Source organism: Nannobrachium achirus, assembly GCF_963921795.1.
Source record: "Nannobrachium achirus genome assembly, contig: SCAFFOLD_188, whole genome shotgun sequence".
Taxonomy (NCBI): Eukaryota; Metazoa; Chordata; class Actinopteri; order Myctophiformes; family Myctophidae; genus Nannobrachium; species Nannobrachium achirus.
This window is the reverse complement of record NW_027664954.1, coordinates 81,900-106,955: the sequence shown is the minus strand read 5'-3', so window position 1 is coordinate 106,955 and position 25,056 is coordinate 81,900. Positions and strand designations below refer to the sequence as shown.

Below are 25,056 nucleotides of genomic sequence, written 5' to 3'. Positions count from 1 at the left end.
GTTTTATTTGCAAACTCCGCCCTTAACTCCGACCAGACTCATGGTGTGGTTTGGCGGAGAGGAGGTGGAGCATAGACTTGAGCTCTGCAGAGACAGGGCTGAGTGTAATGCCATCCAGACCGCTTGCTTCCTTGGCATCAACATTATAGGTCTGCTCCAATAGCATGTCAAGAGAAACACTGTTGGCTGCATTTGGCTGCCATCTGCTCGTCTGCCAACAATGCTTCATGTACCTCTGAAGCTGTTTCTGGTCATGTCTTCATCTAAGACAAATACAGAGGTAAAGATTGCTGCCTGTACTTGTAGTGGCCTGGTGAAGTGAGGTAGGGTAGCATTCTTGTTGATTCACAGAGATGTCCTGTCCAGTCACCTTCCTTTGAAGAATATCTGACATCTCCAGGAAGTTTGCCCAGAGGACTGCTGTTGATTGCCCATTCAATGATTCCTGAAAAAGCAGCATCTGCTCTCCTAGGACTGCCATCTCTGGGTGCCTCGCCTGGAACATTTCTAACTTCTGAGTGCCAGTTATCTCTTTCTCAAACAGGATCTTCAAGACCGACTCAACTTGTGGCTCCCAGGCTTCCCAGAGCAGGCGCCACATGGCTTCACTGAGGACCTTGAGGGCATGTAAAGTTTGTTAGTATTCAGCCTTTTCAACAAACATCATCTTGGCAGTTCCTTCCTGACAGAGACTTGCTGCTACAAGAACATCCTCTGCCCCTGCATCCCTGATAATCTTGCAAATAGCCTTTATTTAGTTGTGAGCTTGGTGGAAGCCTCCCAGCAACCACACTCATCTTGATGCTTGTTTCTGATGGCAGCTTTGAGTTCATATGTAGCCTGATCTCCAGTGATAATGGTGTGCTTATTTAGCTATCCTTCTTTCTGAGGAAAGAAGGATCAGTTGGCCATGCTGGGATGAGTGGAAGTTAGCCAATAATGCTAGCCTGTCACTATGTGGGTGGAAATTTGCACCGAATGCTGAAAAGCCAGCTAAACCCACTTCAGCATCTGGAGGAGCATTCAGCAACTGTGATGTTGAAGCTATTTTCCCTAGGTGCCACACAAGTGAAAGGTCTTCAGCCAGGGTTAGGGTGAAGTCTCTAGAGTAGACTCTCCAACTTCAAATGTGCTCAAGAGACCTAAACTTCTGTATGTCTTTTGCTGACATGAAACACTTGGGAGTAGGTGGTTCAGAAATATGTGATGAATTAAAATGTCATCTTTAAGATACATTGTGGGCGTTTTCTCAGAGTTGTCTCTGCAATCATCCGCACAACTGATAGAATCTGAGGGAAAATACCCTACATTATCTATTACTGCAGCCATATTGACAACATAGAAATGAAAGCTGAAACTGACCAAATGTGTTCATAGTGCTTAAAAAGTAGACGTTTTGCCATAACAGCCAGCTGTCACTGTAACATTCATAGTGAAGCTCATTTTCAGGGTGGTGTCCATCTTGGAAGGTCCAGACACACCCAATCATAAAGATAAGTATGCCATTGAGTTCCTCATGCTGTGAAACCATGAAATAGACACTAAGTTTACATTTCTAGCCCATCTGGTTGAAAAGTTATCACCAATGCTATTTTCTGATAGGGGGCAATATTTGAAGTGGTCATATTGGATTACCAGCAGCAAGTTGACCATGGTGTCCATATAGGTTGTGTTCCTACTGGGTCATATATAATACTTCTGTGGCTAACCTTTTATAACGGGGCAAATGCAGGTCTTTAAAAAAGGGGGTTTGCCCCCTGGGTAGACACCAAAACACTGATTATATATATATATAGCTGCAAACAGGGATAAAGTGGCCCTGCCAGGAAAAAGTAGGAAAGGAAAAAAGCAGTGGAAAAAAGCAAGAAACGCAAGAAAAGTGGGAAAAGAAATCCAAAGAAACACTAGAAGCAGTGTTCTTCCAAGAACAGGTCTCAGGCAGGTCAGGTAGGATTTTTTGGCCTCCTGGTGGCGCTATAATAGGCCAATGTGAAAAGCGCGCCACGTGTTCTTGGGCCTTTCACGGCAATATGTTTATCGCATGGGTCCAGAGATCATTTGTACGGATTTTTGTGAAAATATGTAGGAAAAGGAGCAAAAAGTGTGTTTTGAAGAAAATTCAAAATGGCGGAAAATCTATCCTGACACAAATGGGTGTGGCCTATATGGAGAGATGCGTGTCATGACGGTTCAAGAGTTATTGGCCGAAACGTAAAGTGGGCTGTTATAGTGCCACCATAAGGCTGGTTGATGTAATTATTTTTCAATTAATTGTCGTAATTATAATGAAACTCTCCTCCAAGTGTTGTAACTTTAGCCCTTACGGTTTCTGAGAGAAAAATACTTGAACTTGACTCCCATTATAAGTCAATAGGGAAATGAATTTGCTAATAAATTAATATCAATTAAACAATACAACTTTTCTCTTGGCAAAATGCAAGCACACGTTTCCCGATAGAGCCAGTCACAGCGTTTATAAGAACATGATTGATCCATGTTAAAAACCCTTAGATGCATAAGTGGGGTAAAAAAATTACCCCATATTCCAGGTATTCCTCATAAAACATGTCGGTGACATGAGGCCATTTGCATTTGTATTTATTTTTTAATTAATTTTAAGAAATTGCAGTTTTTGTATCACTACCCCACTCTTCCATAAGTTTGGTAAAAAAGTACCCCAAAGTTGTAGTGGTAGTAGTAGTAGAAGTAATAGTAGGCAAAACGTAGGTAATAATTAACTCACGTTTGGTTCTGTGGCTGGAGTTTGACCGTGTTGGGCCCGGCCAGCTTACTGCAGGATGTCTTTTTACTGCCTGTAAAAATAGGGACCAGAGAAGAGTGGCGTTAGTTCGTTTCAGAGAGTCGGTACAATCATTCCAGTTAGGGAAAAATACATTTTCTTAATCATGAAGAGTGGTTTAACTGGCTAGGCAAGCGTAGCGTCAAGCGTACATTGGTCTATAGATGCACTACAGTTGTCCAGATGCAGTACAGTGACTCATGCAGCTATTTATTTTTACATATCTATCTTATCCCACGGGGGAACTTATGCTATACTGTATTATTATTGTATTGCAACAACATTTTGCGCATATCAAACATATTTTTTAATGCCATTTAAAAATATTTGCTTCCTTCCTAGCATTACTTTCTCATGTTTATAACTTCAAATAACAGTACTTGTGAACCCATTGTTAGTTTCTGGCTTCTGTAAAGCTACTGACTGAATGTTATATTTTTCTCAGATTTGAGGTATAGTGCAGTATTTTGGCTACAGAAAAAGTAATTCTCAAGATGAGAAGATCATATTGGGCTCAAATTGAAGCTTATGAATGTGGGAAGTTATATATATACAGGAGAGGTAATTATTATCACCATTAACTGCTTGAAAATGATCATATTTGATGAGAATGTGTCAAGGGGACAGCATTTTCTTTGTGTTTCTGTGGATGTTGTGGGTGATATCTTAAAATACATTGGTAGCAAGCACTAGAATCCTATTTTGCTACTTACCCCTATGTGTCAGGATTCATACGTGTGTGACACTGACAATGTATGTAATTTTAGTGAATTATTTTATACATTTACATCATTTAATTTCTGATATGGTACACTGGGGCCCCTGATGAGGCCTGTGAGGTTGCCCCTGGTGTGACTATTGTCATGTAGACCCCTGGACAGTGTTTGTGCCATATTTGGTGCAGATCTGAGCAACGGTACGTGCGCCTTTGGCACAGGGGCCCCCAGGGGCCACTCATATGGCACGCTGGGGCCTAATGTACCGGCCTAATGTACCGGATATAGCACCGGCCGTCTAAATTTACTAGCGGCCGTCCGAGGTACTACAGGCCGGCCGGCTGAATATACTTTACGGACTTTGGCACTCGCCCTTACTGGGCTGGCTCCCGGACTATCAGTAGGGGAGGAGCCTTGCAGAGTGGACTAGAAGCATGTGAAATAATCAGTTCTTACATTCGACAGGCTGAAGTGGTACATAGGACTATTAGACACAATTGAGGAGACCAGGTGAGAGAAATCATTATGCTTTTGCGAGTAGACTTCTCATACCGAGTCAGTGGCTTTCATCTAGGAAACCGCATCACTTGCCTTTAAAATTATGTTATAATAGCCTATGTCAGTATAAAACAACAACCTTATTCTGATACTTTGATGTCCATGGTCGTCCTATTTGTACTGATTTGCTTTTCTGGTAATCATTTAATCTGATGTTATTGTCTGTCTGTTTATTTGTCTGTTCCTCAGAATCATGTCAGAGCCAAACACGCCACACTGTAAGAATATGTGACACTGTGACAATTCAATTAAAGTGGTAACTTTTTCTAAATGAATAACATTTTATCGATATGGTAGAGTATGTTAATACAATATAATATGTGTATAATCTGTGTGTCTGTGTGTGTGCGTGCGTGCGTGCGTGCGTGTGTGTGTGTGTGTGTGTGTGTGTGTGTGTGCGCGCGCACACGTGCGTGCATGTGCATGTGTTTATTTATTTAGTCTTGAGCTCTTAACACAGCATTGGTCACAGGTTGTGGGCAGTGTGTGTTTATTAAAGAAGCAGTAATGTGTTGTTAATAGTTTCATACATCACAGTTTGTGGTGTATGAAACTGTAAAGAATGTGATGGTTGGTAATTTATTTGGGCATAAGGATCTGAGAGAGAAATTGTCGTCTCAACACAAAGGAGTAGCTCAGAAACCTTGGGCTCAGATTAGATTCTGATCTACTGTAAATATTTGAAATGTAACAAAACTACCAGTAAGACGCCTGAGGGCGAAAAGCGACCTCGCCCTAAAGGGCCACCCAATGGAGACCCCTGGTACCCATAGACATTCACAGCTATAGGCTTAATATTGATGACATCAGGAATCTCCATATGGGCATAAAAGGGATTTGGTTCCCCTGGCATCACAGGGATCTCCATATATGGGCATGAAAGGGATTTTGTTCCCATGAAATCACAGTGATGTCAGAGCATGAGAGTCAGCATGATGTCATAGCGGCAAACCCATCGACCGTAAAAAAGTGTACCCGGACGGACGGATGGACAGACACAGACATTGTGCCGATTCTCATAGTAAACTGCTACCTTCGGTCGCAAATAATTTAGGAGACATTGACTGAGTTTGATCATTTCTCTCTCAGTAGGCTACTGTTACCAGCAGACTACTGTATTGCTCTCGTGCAGTATTGTAATGTTGGGTCAGGACTATATTTTAATTACGTCATGTCCTGGCACATCTTGCCCGCGTATCACTGTCTGTCCGTACGTCACGCCTGACACTGTGGTTCTATGGGTTTGTCTGTGGTTCAATGGGTTTGTCGCTCCGACATCATGCTCTGATGTCACTGTGATGTCAGGGGAACCACTCTTAACAGAATGGGTTTACCGCTCTGACATCAAGCTCTAGCTTGATGTCCCTTTTATGCCCATATATGGAGATCGCTGTCCCCATGTCATCAATATTAAGCGCATATCTGGGAATGCCCATATTTGGTAATGCCCATATATGGGCATGTTTTAACATAACATTGTTGACTATCATACAGGGGTCTCCATATATGGGTAACTGGTCCGATATACATCACTGGCCAGATGGCCAAGAATTGGCACGACCTCTCCCTTTATGTTGCCCTGAGGCGTCTTACTAGTATACTCTACTATTAGGGGTGAAGGAAAAAATCGTTTCGAATTCGAATCGTGTTTCTAACATGGTAAGATTCAGAATCTATTCTCATTTTCCAAAAATATATTTTTTTATTACATATTATTTATTAGATATTATGATTTCTATGATTTTTATTTCATGATTTTTTATTATGATTCTTTTATTACGATAATTTATTGGATAGTTTGTACAAGTTAAAAAGAATGTGTGTAAGCTTGAATAAATTACACATGTTGTCTTGTTTACATTATTGCAATAAGTTGATAAAACCTTTACAATTATAAAAGCTATGTAAATGTACTCTGCTTTCATACCAGCAGACTGGAGTAGATCCTGATATATGAATTGAATAGAGAATTGTTTTGAATAGAGAATCGTTTTGAATAAAGAATAATTTTTACATCGGAAAATAATCGTTTCTGAATTTGAATCGTTTGGATTTGAAAGAATCGGGAAAACAAAACGTGAACCGTGACCCCAAGAATCGATTCTGAATCAAATCGTGAGATACCCAAAGATTCGCAGCCCTACTCTACTACACACGTGCACTGTACCTGCACTGTACCATGCTGTTCCTGTCTGGTTTATCAAAAAAACACAGTCGGTCGGCTGCAACACGTTCAGAACACATTACCCTTCTAAAGTCCCTGCATTATGATGTCACTGTGATGTCAGGGGAACCACTCTTAACAGAATGGGTTTACCGCTCTGACATCAAGCTCTAGCTTGATGTCCCTTTTATGCCCATATATGGAGATCGCTGTCCCCATGTCATCAATATTAAGCGCATATCTGGGAATGCCCATATTTGGTAATGCCCATATATGGGCATGTTTTAACATAACATTGTTGACTATCATACAGGGGTCTCCATATATGGGTAACTGGTCCGATATACATCACTGGCCAGATGGCCAAGAATTGGCACGACCTCTCCCTTTATGTTGCCCTGAGGCGTCTTACTAGTATACTCTACTATTAGGGGTGAAGGAAAAAATCGTTTCGAATTCGAATCGTGTTTCTAACATGGTAAGATTCAGAATCTATTCTCATTTTCCAAAAATATATTTTTTTATTACATATTATTTATTAGATATTATGATTTCTATGATTTTTATTTCATGATTTTTTATTATGATTCTTTTATTACGATAATTTATTGGATAGTTTGTACAAGTTAAAAAGAATGTGTGTAAGCTTGAATAAATTACACATGTTGTCTTGTTTACATTATTGCAATAAGTTGATAAAACCTTTACAATTATAAAAGCTATGTAAATGTACTCTGCTTTCATACCAGCAGACTGGAGTAGATCCTGATATATGAATTGAATAGAGAATTGTTTTGAATAGAGAATCGTTTTGAATAAAGAATAATTTTTACATCGGAAAATAATCGTTTCTGAATTTGAATCGTTTGGATTTGAAAGAATCGGGAAAACAAAACGTGAACCGTGACCCCAAGAATCGATTCTGAATCAAATCGTGAGATACCCAAAGATTCGCAGCCCTACTCTACTACACACGTGCACTGTACCTGCACTGTACCATGCTGTTCCTGTCTGGTTTATCAAAAAAACACAGTCGGTCGGCTGCAACACGTTCAGAACACATTACCCTTCTAAAGTCCCTGCATTATCTCCAGTCTTATTATCCACAATAGAACATTGCAGTGGTGGCCATTTTGATTACCGGATATGGTTCCACTCTTTCAGCTCATAGAGATTTCTCCAAACTAATTGATTGGTTGGTTGTTGATTGATTGGTTGGTTGGTTGGTTGATTGATTGATTAACTTTCATGTCAATTCTGTGAATAAATGCAGACATGTTTACCTTTTTCCTCAATAAGATCTACAGCCTTATACTGTATATTCTCTCTATCTTGATAACAGGGATCCATTTCTTCATTGTTGTGACTGGAGAGACCCATGGCGCCCATAAAAAACTCATTAGACAACTTAAACGTAAAGGACAGATTCAGAAGAATTCTGTGAAGGAAAGTGACTACATCATGGCTTTCTGCCCAAGCCCCTTACGTGTTGGAACTGACGTCCAGGAGGCAATGGGAAAGATTCCAAGTGAGAAATGTTTTTATAAGAGTTGTTCATTGATGTATTGTACAGTATAAATTATCCATACAGATTAATTATTCAATTTATATTTTTTTCTTCTCCCTTGAAAGGTGGTAAACCAGTGATTCTGGTGGTGATGCGTCACATATATGATGCTCCAGCTTATCTAGGTGACAGCAGTGAACATGTGACCAGAGAAGATGTCATCCTCACTGTCGACACTCTGTTCTGGGAAGGTAAATTCCTGAAGTGCAGCCACAACAAGGAAGCCTTCAGTAAAGTGCAACAAGCTGTTGGACATCGCTCCCGCAAAAGGTTCATATTTAGCACTAAACACATGTAAACACCATTCAATTAACACATACATGTTACTTACTTATGCTCTTTGGCCCCCTATGGGGCATAAAGCATTGATAGTGTTCCTCCACCTATTAGTCCCCCCAGGAATCCGCGATTCCGCGATCACGGAATTTATCGAAGAATTCGCGTCCACCCGCAGATTTCTCTGCCATTCGCGGACTTTTCTGACGTCTGCGGAATAACAGTTGCGAGTGGCAGCAGAGCGGCGGGAGTAGTTATTACTAAAACGATGTGTACATAAGCCAGTACGCAAATAGCGCCATCTTGGATATTGCGCAATGCATTTTGGGTATGCGTGAAGGTTTCTGGGATTGTTTGGGTCCATGCACATCCAACACTAGAGGGCGCATCTCAGAGACGCAGTGGGTTTGATAGTCTTGGAGGATGACAGATGCAGACGACCAATTTTTGTCGGTAGACTAAATTAATTTAAATGCATGAAAGAAGGATTTAGTTGCCGGTTGCCGTGCAGCATGTCTTTTTAAGTCTGCAACTTAACCAAAACAATATGCTCTATGCTACAGAAATAGAGGACCAGAGGAGGTCCAAACTAGGCTACTTTTTCGTACAGTAGCCTACCAATTAATGATTTGGGCTTTTACATCTCATTCAACCGTAATATGCAAAAATGTTTTGTTTTGTAAATTTTATGCCATGATGCCGATGGTGCAAGCAACTTGCCTGCATCGTGAATCTTGTCACCAAGTCACCAACTTTCACCACTTGGCACTTAATCCATTGTTACGATCAGACAGTCACTGTGCTTGCTCGTATCCAAGTTATTCCACGACCCATAGAAGGTTGGATCCCTGTTTTATTATCGTCAACTGAGTCCGGCTTGGTTCTTCAGATCACGCCAGCCGGTTCTGTTTGTCATAACAGTAAAGCTAAACCCCCGACGCTGAGCGAACCAAGAGTCCCGTACACAGCGCTGATAAACTGGAGAAGCCTTTGCCGTACAACAGTGTTTCTGCATATCTAAATGTCAGACACACAATCTCACAACCTGCCATGTTGCGACGTGCTGTGAGCCCAGTAGCTCTTATATATTATGTCTTTATATTTTACTATGATGCGAGGCTTGCGAGGAATGCGAGGAGCAGCAGCAGCATAGAGTAGGTCCTATGAGCAACAGCAGCATGCTTCCAGGCACTAAACCAGCTTGTGTCCGATCACAATACAAACTTGATTATGATGTTTTAATGGTTGTAATACTTTATCCAAATAATAATATTAATGATGGGCTTAAATTATAAAGTAGCCTAATAACAGCATTTCCCCAGGCGGCAGTAGCCGGTGGTCTTTATAATTAAGGGCCAATTAAACATTTGAACGGCCAATGGCATATAGGCCTATGCCTATTTATTGCAGCAAACTTGATATGATTCTTATTAATATACTTCTTATTTATTTATTTGTTTGTTTGTTTGTTTGTTTGTTTTTATCCCACAATGTTATAACCCATGTTTCACCCAGTGTCAATTATCCTAATGTAATCCTGGGCGCTACACTTCCTCTGCCGACCTGGAGAGACAATAACGGACTATTAAGCCCGTATCAGAGTCGGGTCCGCGGTGTAGTGCCGTGTAGTCTTTTTGAGCGTTAACGTTGTAGTTTTATGACTCAAAAAGACTACACAGCACTACACCGCGGTGGATAGCCTCACCCGACTCTGATACGGGCTTTCTTACTTATAGCTCACTTAAAGGTCAAATGACATTCTGTTTTTACCAATCATAAATGTCTTTGCCCTGTCTTTGTTTACATTTACAGGGCCCGTACTTTGTTTACATCCTAGTCTGTAGACTAGGATGTACACCTACAATGAAAAAGTTGACTATAGCTCCTTTAAGATGAATTGAATACACAGTGTTTTCGGTGATATCGGTGCGCAAGCACAAACGTTATCTGCATAGCAATGTACAACACACCGTTAAAACAAATAAAACATCTCCGCTGTTCAACTCTGCCCCGTCTCGGTGCACTGCCGTGCAGTAGAGATGAGACATTCGCGAACGATTCCGCTCTCTTGAACGGCTCTTTTAAATGAACGATGGGATCCAGTCCGCAGTCGCGGGACACCGATCACTGACAGAGTAATGAGTCGGTGTCGAGAACGGATTCATTTCAGAAACGGATCATAAAAAGCGGGAGGCACAGCTCCCAGCTAGAGCCAGCAGTCAGTGTGGACGCAAACACAGCGAAACAAACATCATCATGGATTACTTACAACACTGTCTGGAACAATTCAGAAGCACTTTAATTAGAAAATGTAACTAGTAGCCTACACTTGTGTATGTTAATTTGACTTTAGAAGATTGTTTAATTACTTTGTGGACGTGCGTTTGTGCTGTGGCAGGTTATTTGATATGGGATTTTGACAGCGACGAGCGTGCTTCTCCTCTTAACGGAACACCGTCCCGGCTCCGAATGTTTTAACGATGCGGCGGTTCTGGCCGTTCCGTCTCACTTTCACCCCTACGCTGGTGCGAGACAATAAATAACTGTTCGCCAATTGCTACATGATACATCTCTCAATTGGAAGTACATGACACCAGTCCAGCAGTGCACTGCAGTAGTAGGCTAACTGGTGATATAAAAAAATATATATTTTCGACTCCTCGACTCAAACAATTGGCGTCGATTCCCGGGGCTTAAAGCGACGCGTCGATTCGTCGATTTTTAGAGGACAGGCCTAAACATGACCAAACTTTTCCTGACACCATGAACCGCATTGCTTATGAAATGAAAAAGTTTTTGTCCTCAAAACCTATTGTTTCCAATCTCTCAGATGCTGTTGCTGTTGCTCATAACTTATCCCCTGGAGACTGGGTCCTCCTGAAACCAGCGGCTCGTACTAAGGGAGGTCACCAAGCCTGGGGAAAACCACTCTGGGAAGGCCCGTTCCAAGTGACCTTAACCACATCTCATGCCATAAAGGTCTTGGGCCGCACAGATTGGATCACTGCAAGACACGTGAAGCCATCTCCATCCCCTCTGAAAGTTGACCCTCCCCCATAGATACACATTGAATTTGCAAACATTTAAAGTGAACTCAGATTGGGTGACAAAGGGAGGCAGAATAAGAGGGCTTGCACTAGGCGTGGTCTTCCTGCTTGTCTCACATCCCACTGTTGTTTCATAAAGAGGTTTGCAGATCAATGTGGATCATGGACACGAACCTTATTTCTAGACCAACTTTCTGCCTTTATTCTGCTCTTCTGTTCATCTGGTGTTTGTCCCACTCCTGCATTGCCAAACCACAGGCAATCACTGTCAAACTCCGTGAGGGCCAACCGGGACATTTTGAATGCAATCCTCTTCCCTGGTCCAATTACAATATCTATTCCGACTATGACAAGTACCTGTGCAAAGAGCCTTGTAATCATTGGGCTAACGTTTACTCCGCCACCAAGGTTTACGCTCTAGTGACACGCACTGCGCATGGTAATTACCAGGTTGGTAAAAATAAACCTCCCTATTGGACCATGACGCGCCATCCTAAATCTAATGGCGTTACTGTCTATGTCACTGCAGCTTCTCTCTCTGACGAAGGAAAGTACAAATGCTGTGTTGACTGGACCACAACGGACTGGTGTGTAGACATGACTATAGTGGTAATCCCCAAACAACCAACACCTATTCAAGTAATTAAAATCCTATTTCAGGCTGACGAAGACGTGACCCCTGTTAATGACCATGACTATCAGATTGATTTAAACTCCTTACTTGACCATAGTGACACCAATATACATGCCCGTCGTGCTTTACAACTCTGTGATGATAACACTGCCTGTGCCCACGCTATTCTTCACCATCGGACTTACAGCCCTGGACTCAGTTGCTGGGTCTGTCGCCAGATCAGACAACGCTTCATGGTCATTCCTCTCACCTCACATATTATTTCCTCGTTACACAATGAAGATGCCCTTACAAGTACAGCTAACTGTTCCCTGCCCCACTCAATGCTTATGCTTCTTCATATCTCCGTCGCTTATCAGTCTAGTGATTCATCTCTCCTGCCTCCTCACAATATCTCATGTCAGGACACCGGTGACGTTGTAACACATGGTGAAATCTTCCTGGTTCCTGCCAGGAGGGCAGAAGTATGTTTTTGCAGTCTGACCGGTGCACACCACGTTGGATTTTCTTTATATGATTTAAATGTTTTTATCCAAGAGTCAACAGCACCAAATTGTAGTTTCACATGGCAAAACAACACTGTGTTCAATTTCTCTTGTCCCTTCACTACTCTGGCCTCCTCTGCTGACATGATGTGGATTTGTGGAAAACATGCCTTCGTCAGTCTGCCAAAAAATGGTTGGCGGGGTTGTTGTTATCCAGCCATGGTTCACTTCGGGGTATGCCATACCTGAAGGATCTGAGAGTCACCAAAACCCCAACCACCGCTCCACACGTGACCTGCACTCAGATGATTACAAAGGCTACAAGCTAACAGATCCCTGGTCCTCACAGTTAGAGACCATTGGAAATGGAATATTTCCCTTCGCTGGTGTGGTGGTGGCTCTTAGAAAAATAAATGCTGTAGCCCTCCAGGTCCTTCTCCTCTCCAATAAAACGACCTCCAGTGTGTCTGCACTAAATTCTGAAGAGTCTCAAATTCGTGAAGCTGTCCTTCAAAACAGGTTTGTCCTTGACATGATCGAGGCAAAGAATGGTGGTGTTTGCCGTGTGTTAAACCTCGATTCGTGCTGTTTTCACATTGATGACAATTATGATAATGTGACTTATGCTATTGGCAGAATGTGTGACGCTGTCCGTGAACCTCCCCAGGCGGATGACTTTGGCTCATACCTTCGTCGTTTTGGCTGGGGATGGTTGACTTGGGTAGTGTCAGTCGTTCTGCCAATACTGGTGCCCGTGGTGTTGTGCCTACTTGTACTTAAATGCTGTATCTTTCCACTTGTCAAACGCTCTGTCCATGATCTTTTTGATACTAAACGTGAAACCCTCATGATCGACCTCGACTCCGTCCTCCATCCCACCTCTGCCAATAATGAGCAGCCTGAATGGGCTGACCTGTACCCTAACTCTCGTAATCCACATAGTTACTCGGCTTAAAATCATGTCCTTAAACTCACCAAGACATAGGCCAACACAATTATACTGACCCACCCTCTTGTTTTGACCTTGTATGACTTTTGTACATATTTGGCTCTGGTCTCCCTAACCCAGTGTTTCTCAAATGGGGGTACGTGTACCCCTAGGGGTACGTGGAGGTACTGCAGGGGGTACTCAGAAAATGCCCCCCCAAAAGAAAAATAGAAGTAGTCTATAAATCATGATATTATTATTCTTTGTTAAATAATTAAGTACAATTGAATTAGAAGGTGAAAAAAACTTGTACTGTTATGTTTAAAGTTGTACTATGTAACTTTTTTTATAAAACAAATCTTAAAATTGTCCTAACTGTTAAATCGCTAAAGTTTTAGAACCCCCAGTCCGTTATTTTCAGCTTCTAAAGCCTTCTCTTTATATGTTTTCTATGAGCCGTGAGGGGGGACGAATTTCGCGCCAAAATTGGCGCGAAATTCACATCGCAGAATCTGCGTGTGTAACACACATGATACACTTACCGGCCAATCACATACACTGCCGGGCTCTCTGGTGGGTTTAGGAAACATGCCTTCAGGAAGTACAGTACACTGCAGTGTTTACACTGGAGGAGTCTAGCATGCAACTCCCCAACCGCTGCTCCTAGAGGGACACGGGAGACCTCATTGAAATCGTCTCGGCGAGGCGAGGCTGACGCGGTGGTCTGACGGCCCGGTCCGCGGCGAAAAACCTGCGAAAAACGGCCGAAAAAAGCAGACGCGACCGCGGTTTGCTATACTGCTACAGACCACTAGTTGGGCAACTTACACAGTATAGCTTTAATGATGATGACACTTGCAGAAGCCTGATAGTTAATCCAAATTACAAAGGCAACTGGAATGTGTTTGGATGTTGTTTGAATTTAAGTTATTGACATGAAAACTGGACTAAAATGTTATGGCCACAGTGTTGAAAATAAATCTGTTCAGGAGGCACCGTTTGAAACTCTCACTCCCTTTCTTCTTTTTTGTGATGTTATATTCTTGAAAGGGGGGTTATCATAGCACCATATACCACTATGGTTTTAATTTCAGTTTTATAAGGAAAATGTTGTTGTCGGGTAAAGGGGGTACTTGGATTAAAAAATCTGGGAAAGGGGGTACTCAAGCCAAAAAAGACTGAGAAACACTGCCCTAACCTGATGATTCCACTGGGTAAAACAGAAATGAGGCCCTGATGGTTGACTGCGAAGTGCTAGACCCGAACCACATACAAATGTTAACGCGGGGGAATTGATAGATAAATCTATACTGTGTTTTTAGTTATCATTTCTATGTGTTTAATGTTCTCTTATGCTGCTATAAGTCTGAAGTGTGAACGTTCCCAGGCTGTAGGACCCTTGATGTAAGAATGAACAAATGTAGCCTCATGTTACGTTTTAGGAAGTGTAACCTTAGGTGAGACTCAAGATGTTCTAAATATATTCTCCTCTGTTGTCTCGCATAGTGGCGTGACTTTATTATCTCATGGTTCTCGTCCTCTGTTGCCCACTTGTGTTTAGCTTCAGAGCTCTGCTGTCACGCCACATTGGCTCCATGTCTTTCCCCTCATAGCTGTGCCTTGTGTTGGCTCCCAGAGTGCAGGATTCCTGACACACAGTGCCCTGCCAGCCTCTTCCTTCTTTCACCTTATCCGTGACCTGCAATCAAGAACTCAAGACAGTAAAAACAAGTTTCACAATTTATCAATGCATGCAATCTGTTTGTGGAGGATAAGATATACTGTACTTTAATCATCTGTCAGACAGCAACACAGGGCTAAAAGGTGATCTTTCTTGCCAACTTCAGATCATTGACTGTTATAAAAGTATTGCTTAACAGCTGCCCTTCCTGATAATCACAATATGACATAGACTGTCAATAAAACTAACAGTATACTTGATTACAGAATTCCATAATGAGTTTATTGTGACCTTGCATGTTAACATGAACCTTAAAGTGATAGTTCACCTATTTATGAACCGAAGCTGTATTCATTACTCACCCGTACTGGAGTTGTAGCAAGGGCACTATTTGGTCAACTGAGTCCCGTGGACAAAGCTGTGGTCATTTTTGTGCTCATTACCGTAATTGCTGGACTATTAGGCGCACCGGAAAATAAGGCGCACCAGGTCATTTTAGAAGGAAAAACAGATGTGTACACATACAGGGCGCACCGGTTTATAAGGCGCAGCTGTCCACGTTAAGTGGGACATTAACGGCACACAGAAAGAGGATGATTGACAGAGGGGATTGTCGGGACAGAGATCGCTGTTTGGGAAACCTCCCTTTTATTCACATAGGCTATTCACTGGCCAACAACAACAAGCAAAAGTTTCACATTCATCGTTATGACAATAACGAATAACAATCAGGGGCTGTGACATCATTCTAAATGGGCCTATTAACCCCAGCATTAACACACAAGTAAAACAATATAGGCAATGATAAGAACGGCCCATAATACTGTAGTGTAATGATGTTCACAGTTCACACAACGATAACGATAGAAAAAGATATGAGGCTGTGCCATCATTCTAAATGGGCCAGCATTAACCCAAAAGTAAAGCACGGTCCATGACCATAATACAGTGCAATATAACGATAAAGTCAAAGAAAAACAGGCGGCTGTGCCATCATTCTAAATGGGCCAGCATTAACCTAAAAGTAAACCAAGACTGGGCTAAAAGAACGGTCCATGACCAATACTGTAACAGTGCAATATAACGATTAAGTAAAAGAAAAACAGGCGGCTGTGCCATCATTCTAAATGGGCCAGCATTAACCTAAAAGTAAACCAAGACTGGACAAAAAGAACGGTCCATAATACTGTAACAGTGCAATATAGTATAGTGCAATAGTCTTGCTCTTGCATCGCGCGACCCCGCCTTCCTATCAGCAGGGGTCTTTGATGCGCAAACCCCCAAGTTCACACCTCGCCAACACTTTGTCACAACAGGCTGTTTTTTTAACAAAGAAATGAGCCTACTGTATGCATATAGACCTGAATAGTAGGCTAGGTGTTAAGTGATGTGCGTGTGACGTTCTAGAGAAGCAACCCCTCAAACATTGAATCAGTACTGTAACATTAGTACTGACTGTAATGATGTTCACATATCGAAAAAGAAAACAAACATACCCAGGTCCTAGATCCTCGTCTCGTAAATCAAATAGACTATTGATCCACTCGTACATCAAACAATGAAAAGATCCTCTTGTAACCAATAGATTACACTCGTAAACCAATAAAGATCCTCTCGTAAATCAAATAATGATCCAGTCTCATAAATCAAATTATGATCCAGTCTCGCAAATCAACCAAGTCATTGATCTTCATCTTCATCTTCATCTTCATCTTGCGTAGTAAATCCAACAAAGTCCTCGTCTTCAGTGTCGGAATTGAACATCTGCAGAATGGCCTCATCAACCACTCTCTCAGGCTCGCTCTCCGTGTCACTTTCGTCTCGAGGCGAATTTGCGCCGTCCTCTTCATCACGCAGCAGTCCAGCCTTGAAGAAGAGGAGTTTACGGTTAGTTTGCAATAGGAAAAAAGTACAGTTTCATGACAGCACAAATCACTGGTACGGTCAATTAAACCATGAACCACTTTATGTAACTCATATAACATTGAAAGACAGACGGATAGAACACAGTAGGCTACTTTACATAGGATAACATCAATTACAAAAAAGCAGAAATTACCTTTCGGAACCCGTTGGTGATTGTGGATTGTTTCACACCGTTCCACGCTGTCAGGACCCACTGGCAGACTTGAGCAAAGGTTGCTCTCCGCATGCGACCAGTTTTGGTGAATGATTTTTCGCCGTCAGTCATCCAAGCCTCCCACTGAACTCGTAGTAGCACTTTAAATGCGCGATTGACACTGATGTCGAGAGGCTGCAAATGCTTCGTTGTGCCCCCTGGAATCACAGCTGGAATGGAGTTTGCTCTCTTGATGGCTGCTTTCACAGAATCTGTGATATGGGCCCTCATGCTGTCCAAAACGAGCAATGCTTTTTTTGTGTGAAAGAACCCCCCTGGTCGCTTGCCATAACACTCCGTCAGCCATTCCTTCATTAAGCTTTCTATCATCCACCCTTTCTTGTTGACTTTCACCACGATGTTTTTGGGGAATGTTTCTTTTGGCATAGTCATCCTCTTAAAAATCACCATTGGTGGAAGCTTTAGCCCGGACGCTGTGCAGCTCAGAACACAAGTGAAATGTGTTTTCTCATGGCCAGTTGTTTTCAATGTGATGGACGCTTCGCCTTTCTTGTTCACAGTCCTAGTGAGAGGCAGGTCAAACGTCAAAGGTACTTCATCCATGTTTATGATCTCGTCCGGTCCGATGGAATTTTCGCCTATCTTTCTTTGTGTGTATTCTCGGAAGTTTGTAATCTTTTCCTCGTAGTCGGGAGGGAGTTGCTGACACAGAGTCGTCCGCGCCCGGATGGACAGGCCCTTTCGTCTCATAAATCTGAGACACCAAGATGGTCCACCTCCAAAATCTCCAATGTTCATTTCGGTGGCAATTGTTTTGGCTTTCAGTCGGATCTGCACGGTGGAAACACCTCGGCCATCGGCTCTCTGTGTGTTCACCCAGTCTTCAAGAACGTTTTCAAGTTCTGGCCATCTGCTTTTATTACCTCTGAAAGCTTTTTTCGTCTTTTTGCATTGAGTCAGTTCCTCACGCTGTTGTCTCCATCGTCTCACCATCGATTCATTGACACCAAAGGTACGTGCAGCGGCCCTATTTCCTTCTTTTAAAGCCACGTCGACTGTTTTTAACTTAAACGCTGCATCGTATGCACTTCTCCTCCGTCTGTTTTCCATAGTGTCGTGTGCAAAAAACAAAAGCAATGAAGTAGTTTTCGCGTGAAATGAAACTGATGGTGTGTGCTGAAACGAAAGTGAAAATGACAACGGGACCTGCTGTAGTCTGTCACTCTATTGCACCTCGCGCGAAAGCGGATTAAAAACACTACATTTCCCATCAAGCATTTCCTCATTCTGATCGGTGTCTCTGTGCTCTGTTCAGACCAAAGCAATCCATACATAGACCGCACCGGTTTATAAAGCGCAGGGCTCAGAACGTGGGAAAAAAGCCGCGGCTAATACTCCGGCATTTACGGTAGTTCCATTGAGTTGCCGGTCCCATTATTTTGTAATAAATTAATCCACAAAACCACCGTCATTATTATTGTTGACATATTTCTACTTTATAGAGCAATGCTCATTCAAGTTTGACCACTCTGTCACATGTTTGGTAATATTTCTTCTCTCGACTAGATCCCTGCGCCGCATTCAACTCAATGGGCGGCGGCACATCCCGTGGCAGCACACACCTCCAAAACAAGCAGCTCTGCAGTCTCATACTGTAGCTGGTCGCTCCTGGAAGCTAAAATCTTGCCTTCGGTCCTAACTATAATTTTAGCTGGGACCCCCTTATATTCCCTCAAAGGCCCTGCCCTGGGAGTCCCCGGATTCCACTTTGAGAACATATGGTACAGACGATAAATGTTATGTAGGCTATTCCTATGTTGTTGTTTTACCCTCGGTAGCTCTGGTCCATAGCGTAACGCTATGTCACCGATGAGCCCTTGCACCGTAGGAAAGCCTGCACACCCTCTCCTCTGTAGTAAAAATACAAAGTACAGTTTCGCTTCTCACCAAAACAAAGACGTCTTCATAGAGTAAAAAGCCTACTTTCTGTAGTAGGGGCAATCTGTGTCTACATTTCACGTCAAAAATGCACTTATCGCCATAAAAGAAAATATTTCACCCGAAGGCAAAATCTGGTCAATGGACTTTTCTATTGACAAGATCTGTAGAGGGCGGTGTGGAGTAGCTAAAAATTTCCAGTGAAATATTTTCTTTTCTGGACCAAATGTGTATTTTAGACCTGAGGTGGGGGGCTACAAGTGTTGCCACTAAGGAGAGTAGGCTTTCAACATTATTATTTATTTTTACTACAGACGAGAGGCTGAGCAGCCTGGGCTGCTGCGGCTCTGAGCGCAAGTGCTCACCAGTGACATAGCTTAGCGTTAGATACGGGACCAGAGCTAAAAAGAACAGGAAAGCTCGCTGGCTCTAACAAGCCAAAATTGTCTGATGCCTTTATCCAGGGGAAACGGTGGAAGAGGTTTTTTACCCAGTAATGCGTGGATATATCCCCCTTAGCAATCGCAGATAAAGGTTAGCTAAGCTTCTAAGGCTAGTAGGAGCGATCAGCAGCGACCGCAACACAGCGTGTTATGGGGGGTGCGTGTGCTGCAGCACAGAGCACACGCCGTGAGGTGGCGCAGTGATCTACTCGAGAGAAGAAATAGTACCATGTGACAGAGTGGTCAAAGTTGAATGAGCATTGCCCTATAAAGTAGAAATATGTCAACAATAATAATGACGGCAGTTTTGTGGATTAGTTTATAACAAAATAATGGGACCGGCAACTCAATGGAACTACTTTTTATGGAGTATAAAAATTACCAGAGCTCTGTCCACGGGACTCAGTTGAAGGTGGAGTGACAAGGCCAAAACAGCGAATTAATTTTTTTAATGATGTCATGTACCCCCATGTTAAATGACCCAATCAAATTAATTTATTGTAGTTACTGTACTGAAAGTAGTACTTTCTGTACAGTAACTGAAATAAATTAATTTGATTGGGCTAATATGGGGGGAGGGGCGGAGTCGATTATCCATATCATTATCTTTTGAAACTGCCCCAAAAAAAGCTGTCCGAGGTGTGTTTCCGACTTTCTAAACCAACTTTAAAACTATCAGTTCTAGGGGTAAAAATTATGTAGCATTCGCTATAAAATCAATGGTTAGACCGATAAAAAAGTACATGTCTTCTTCAAAAAAGGTGTCAAAAAAGGTGTACGAGGTGTGCTAAGTATACATTCACTACTAACTGATATGGCCCCGCCTCCTTTTCAGACTGTTTGAAGAAACACCACGTGACCTACTGTATCATAATGTTAAATTTCGGCCGGTGTCGCCACTCCTTTAACCAAATAGTGCTCTTGCTACAACTCCAGTACAGGTGAGTAATGAATACAGCTTTGGTTCATAAATAGGCGATCTATCACTTTAAAGTGTTAGTTCACCTATTTTTGACATGAAGCTGTGTGAAATACTTGCCATTAAAATAGTGGTTACAAATGTATTAATTCATTACCAGAGTCCCGTGGTCAGAGTTCTGGTCTGTTTTAGATGAATATAAAGTAGTTCCGGTGATTTGGCAGGGGCTCATGGCCCAATCGTTAAAAATAGATGAATCCACAAAACTAGCGTCATTTGTATTGTTGACCTATTCCTACCAAATAGATTTTTGTGTCCAGTATCACTACGCCGCTGCAACGTATTTCCCCCAAAAAAGGTGCTTTGCAGTCAGCTGATCAGAACGAAACCTCGCTCTATATGGTAGAAATAGGCCAACAATACAAATTACGCTAGTTTTGTGGATTAATCTATTTTCAATGATTGGGCCACGCAAAATGGCCCCCACCCCATTGGAACTACTTAATATTCATTGGAAACTGACAAGAACTCTGACCACGGGACTCTGGTAATCAATTAATACATTTTAACCACTGTTTTAATGGCAAGTATTTCACACAGCTTTATGTAAGAAATAGGTGAACTAACACTTTAAGCTCGATAATTTTCAGGACGGCAACGCCAGGCGGACTACGGCTGCTATGACGTAATCGCCGTAGCGATCAAAATGGTTAAGCAAAGCCTCGGCGGCGACGGGTTCCCACCCCTTTCACTGAACGATTTGGTTACTATGGCGACGCGTACACACAGCAGACGGAGTAGGCGCTACGTGGGAAGGGACCTTCTGCCGTAGTAGAGACGGCTGCGGCGACGGCAGGTTTATCTATCGAGCGCGGATCATTTCTGGTTACCGTTGTCATCTGCCGTTGCCGTAGCGTTGCTTAAGGTCGCTAATGTTCAGTTCAGGACAGCAGCACAGACATGATAATAGGCTATTTAAGCTTAGTACGGCGACAGCAGATGACAACGGCAACCGGAAATGATCAGCGCTCGATAGATCAACCTGACGCCGTAGCAGCCATCTGCACTACGCCAGAAGGTCCCTTTCCACGTTGCGCCTACAACGTCTGCTCCATAGACGCGTCACATGTGAGAGAGAGAGAGGAGAGAGAGAGAGAGAGAGAGAGAGAGAGAGAGAGAGGTGAGAGAGAGAAAGAGGTGAGAGAGAGAGAGAGAGAGAGAGAGAGAGACAGAGAGTACTCAACTTGACATTTGACAAGTAAATGAACAGTAGTAGGCTATATATTTTTTGTCATGTCCACACATACCTATTTGTCTCTGTTCGAGGTGGACCACTCATGTCAGCGCGTTTGTGCGAGTTGAGTGGCCATGTGCGTGCACAGCCGTACCGGCTTTGGTTTGGACGCAGGGTATTACCATGGCAACACTCTGTAGGTCCAGACAGACAGACAGACTGACAGACAGACTGACACTTCATATAATGTTTGTTTCTTTGTTTATTGTTTATGTATGTATGTACTTTCAACTTTGCCTCAAAACTTTCAACAATCTTTAGTATCGATATCATATCTTCGCATTCTTTATTTTTATTGTTTTTTTTTTCCTTTTTTTTCTTTTCTTTTCTTGTCTTGTTATTGTTTGTGTTGTTTGTCTGTAATTTGTCTTTTTCTTTTGATTAATGTTTTACTTTTTCTTATTCAATTCATATGTATGTCTGTAATCTTCATTCACTCATGTTATGGAAATGTTTTTAAAGAATTGATAAAAAAGAAAAAAAATGTTTGCTAAGTGCATATATCCACATAAAACAAATAGCATCAACAAAGAAATACAGATAGAGCAACATTATGCCATTAACTGTTAGTCCGTCATAGTCAAAGGACCATAGTCTGTTGTCAAATATAAACATCCATAGTTCTGATGTTACAAGACTGTTGCCCTATGCTGTCAGTCTGACAGACTACATTTACCATGATGCATCACAGCAAACATTCACCAGCATACCTTGCAGGATGCTTTATTCATTACCATTGATGCTGTCAAATCAAGTCTTTGATAATTTACACTCTGTACTCTGTACGCCTGTACTTTTGAAAGTACTTTTGAAGCCTACTTGGATCAACCCTTTGGTGTCTCAGGGGTCCCAAGACTAGTGGGGATGATGATGTTGTGTTCTGCTTCACTGGTGCCAAAACTATCGAGGAGGTTTATAGGGCCGGTCATAACAATAACTATATAGTTCAGCTTTAATTGTATGTATTGTTGTTGTGTGGACGTTGCCATCTGATTTAAGTGTATCTTTACCGTTATCGTTATAGTGTTTGGGGAAATATGACATAAAACCACAAAAATAGTGAAGACCATTAAAAGATCAAAGCATATTCAAACACTAAAAGCATAATATCAAAGCTCTTGTGGAGGACAACAAAATAAATTGCTAACCTTTATCATTGTCGGAAAGCAACACAGTGGCTAAAAGGTGATCTTCCTTGCCAACTTCAGGTCATTGACTGTTATAAAAGTCATAAGACAGTATCTTCTGCTGACAGTTTGACATAAGACAGACAATATACTGTAATTATATATTTTGTAAGATTTGTTTTTTGGGCCTTTATGCCTTTATTGATAGGACAGTGGACTGACAGGAAAACTGTTAACATGCAAGGTCACAACAGGCTTATTGTAAACAAGTAATTCAGGAGACGATCACTTGGGTTAAGATATACTTTATTGACCAGAATGAAGGCAGAAAGCAAGCATCACACAGCATGGCATATTGAGCACCCTACTATAGAGACAGCATAGAATCTAAGCCTATATCTAAGCGCATAGTATTGGCAGCCTACCTTAGCTCTACTATAAGACAGCATAGAATCTATAGCCTAAGTTAGCATGGTTTGGCATGGGGTTCTGCCTCGGGCCATGGCTCGCTGAACCCACGATCCTCATGTTACCATGAGCATCGAGGGCATAATTTAGTTACAGCGAGCCCTGGCCCGATACCCCCCGAGGGGGATCAAAGGCAGAACCTGAAGGTGGCGCTGGGGTGGTGGCGGGGCAGTGCTATGCAACAAGACTGAGTCCCACCATCTGACTTCCCTAAGAACTATGGGTAAGGGGGGGGGCAGGACCTAGTGACCCACCCCCCTCCGCGCGCGCGCTCCCTTGGGACCGCCCCCTGAACTAGCTTTGATCCTTACGAATCGTCGCACTATTTCAGGAGACGATCACTTGGGTTAAGATATACTTTATTGACCAGAATGAAGGCAGAAAGCAAGCATCACACAGCATGGCATATTGAGCACCCTACTATAGAGACAGCATAGAATCTAAGCCTATATCTAAGCGCATAGTATTGGCAGCCTACCTTAGCTCTACTATAAGACAGCATAGAATCTATAGCCTAAGTTAGCATGGTTTGGCATGGGGTTCTGCCTCGGGCCATGGCTCGCTGAACCCACGATCCTCATGTTACCATGAGCATCGAGGGCATAATTTAGTTACAGCGAGCCCTGGCCCGATACCCCCCAAAACTACAAACCCCCAAAGCACGCCAAAATCTCAGAATCCCATGCCAGTGCTAGCCAACTGCGAGGAAGGCAGCTCTGCTGTGACTCTAGCGATTAAGTTATCATTACTGCGGGGCAAACTATGAACTGCCTTTCCTGCTAACGCAAAAATATAATAATTAAGCATATTAGCATCTGGCAGAGCGAATATTACTAAGGCAAAATACTAAGCAATGATATTGGCAGCTTGCCAAAAACGCTATAAGTACTGCTAAAGCAATTTAATAATTAAGAATGTTAGCAGCTGGCAGACCGAACCAACGGTGAGGAAGGTGGTACTGCTGACTATAACGATATACTGCAATCTGACTGAAGCCATACTAAAACACCCTAGAGAAAAGCGGGAGCAGCAACATGGACGTATATATATATAGACAGCAGAACCAGAAGCAGCGATGAAACCTTTAATTCATATAACTACAGCGCCATACAGCTTCACATCCTACCTAACTAACACCCCAGCAACCACCTAGCTTTTGCAAGATTGAAATATTAAAGCGTAATATTTATCGTGGCCCGCAACCTATCAGGGGCGCGTGCCCCGAGTAACGCAACAGAAGCAGCAAATAAAACACGCAACCTATCAGGGGCGCGTGCCCCGAGTAACGCAGCAGAAGCAGCAAAATGAACCCTATGGAACAACCCTGCTAATAGTGCCTGCAGCACTATTAGCATCAGCAGCAGAAGCGTTAACTGAAACGCGTCCAACTCCAGCTTGGAACCATTACGCTTCGGTCAGTCCTGTGTTGTGTGCTTGATAGCTTGGCGTGCAGGATCTTGAGTTAGCTGAGGGCACCAGAAGTGCTGGTGGTGTGGCTGCTCCGATCCGGAGAGAATGCAGAGTGAAGAGGGGCGGGCCGCAAATCTGGCAGCTCTCTCCGGGGGTCGTGAGACGAGGACGTCGGGCAGACAGCCCGGTGTTCAGCATGGACATGAAAGGACAGAAAGGAGAGTTAGTTCTGCGACTGACACTGGTGTACCTTCCCTGCTTAAACTGCGAGCTGCAATCTTCAGAGGCCATGTGCTAGTCGCATCTTAAGCCTGGCCTTGGTGACCGCATGTGCTTGCCGCAGAAATAACCATCTTAGCTTTAGCTGACCATAACAATGAAACCACGCCTAAGGTCGCTGACTTTTAGGATCACAGAGAAGATTTTCGCAGCCCACGGAGCGCTCTGCTGCAGAGTCTGCTGCTGCACATATGAGAATCTCCACGAGATACCCGTCTTGACCTTTAAAGGCAAGCTATGCA

General features: G+C 42.8%; 1 protein-coding gene across 1 annotated transcript; it reads left to right on the top strand.

Annotated features, from left to right (window-relative positions):
* Positions 1–3,966: 3,966 nt before the first annotated feature.
* LOC308280693 (uncharacterized protein) lies at positions 3,967–15,046 on the top strand. Its single transcript, XM_080755013.1, has 5 exons — positions 3,967–4,026; positions 4,264–4,292; positions 7,581–7,766; positions 7,871–8,075; positions 10,912–15,046. Exons 2-5 carry the CDS (start codon positions 4,268–4,270, stop codon positions 10,931–10,933), a joined length of 438 nt encoding a protein of 145 aa, XP_080611139.1. The 5' UTR covers positions 3,967–4,026; positions 4,264–4,267; the 3' UTR covers positions 10,934–15,046.
* The last annotated feature ends 10,010 nt before the right edge of the window (positions 15,047–25,056 follow it).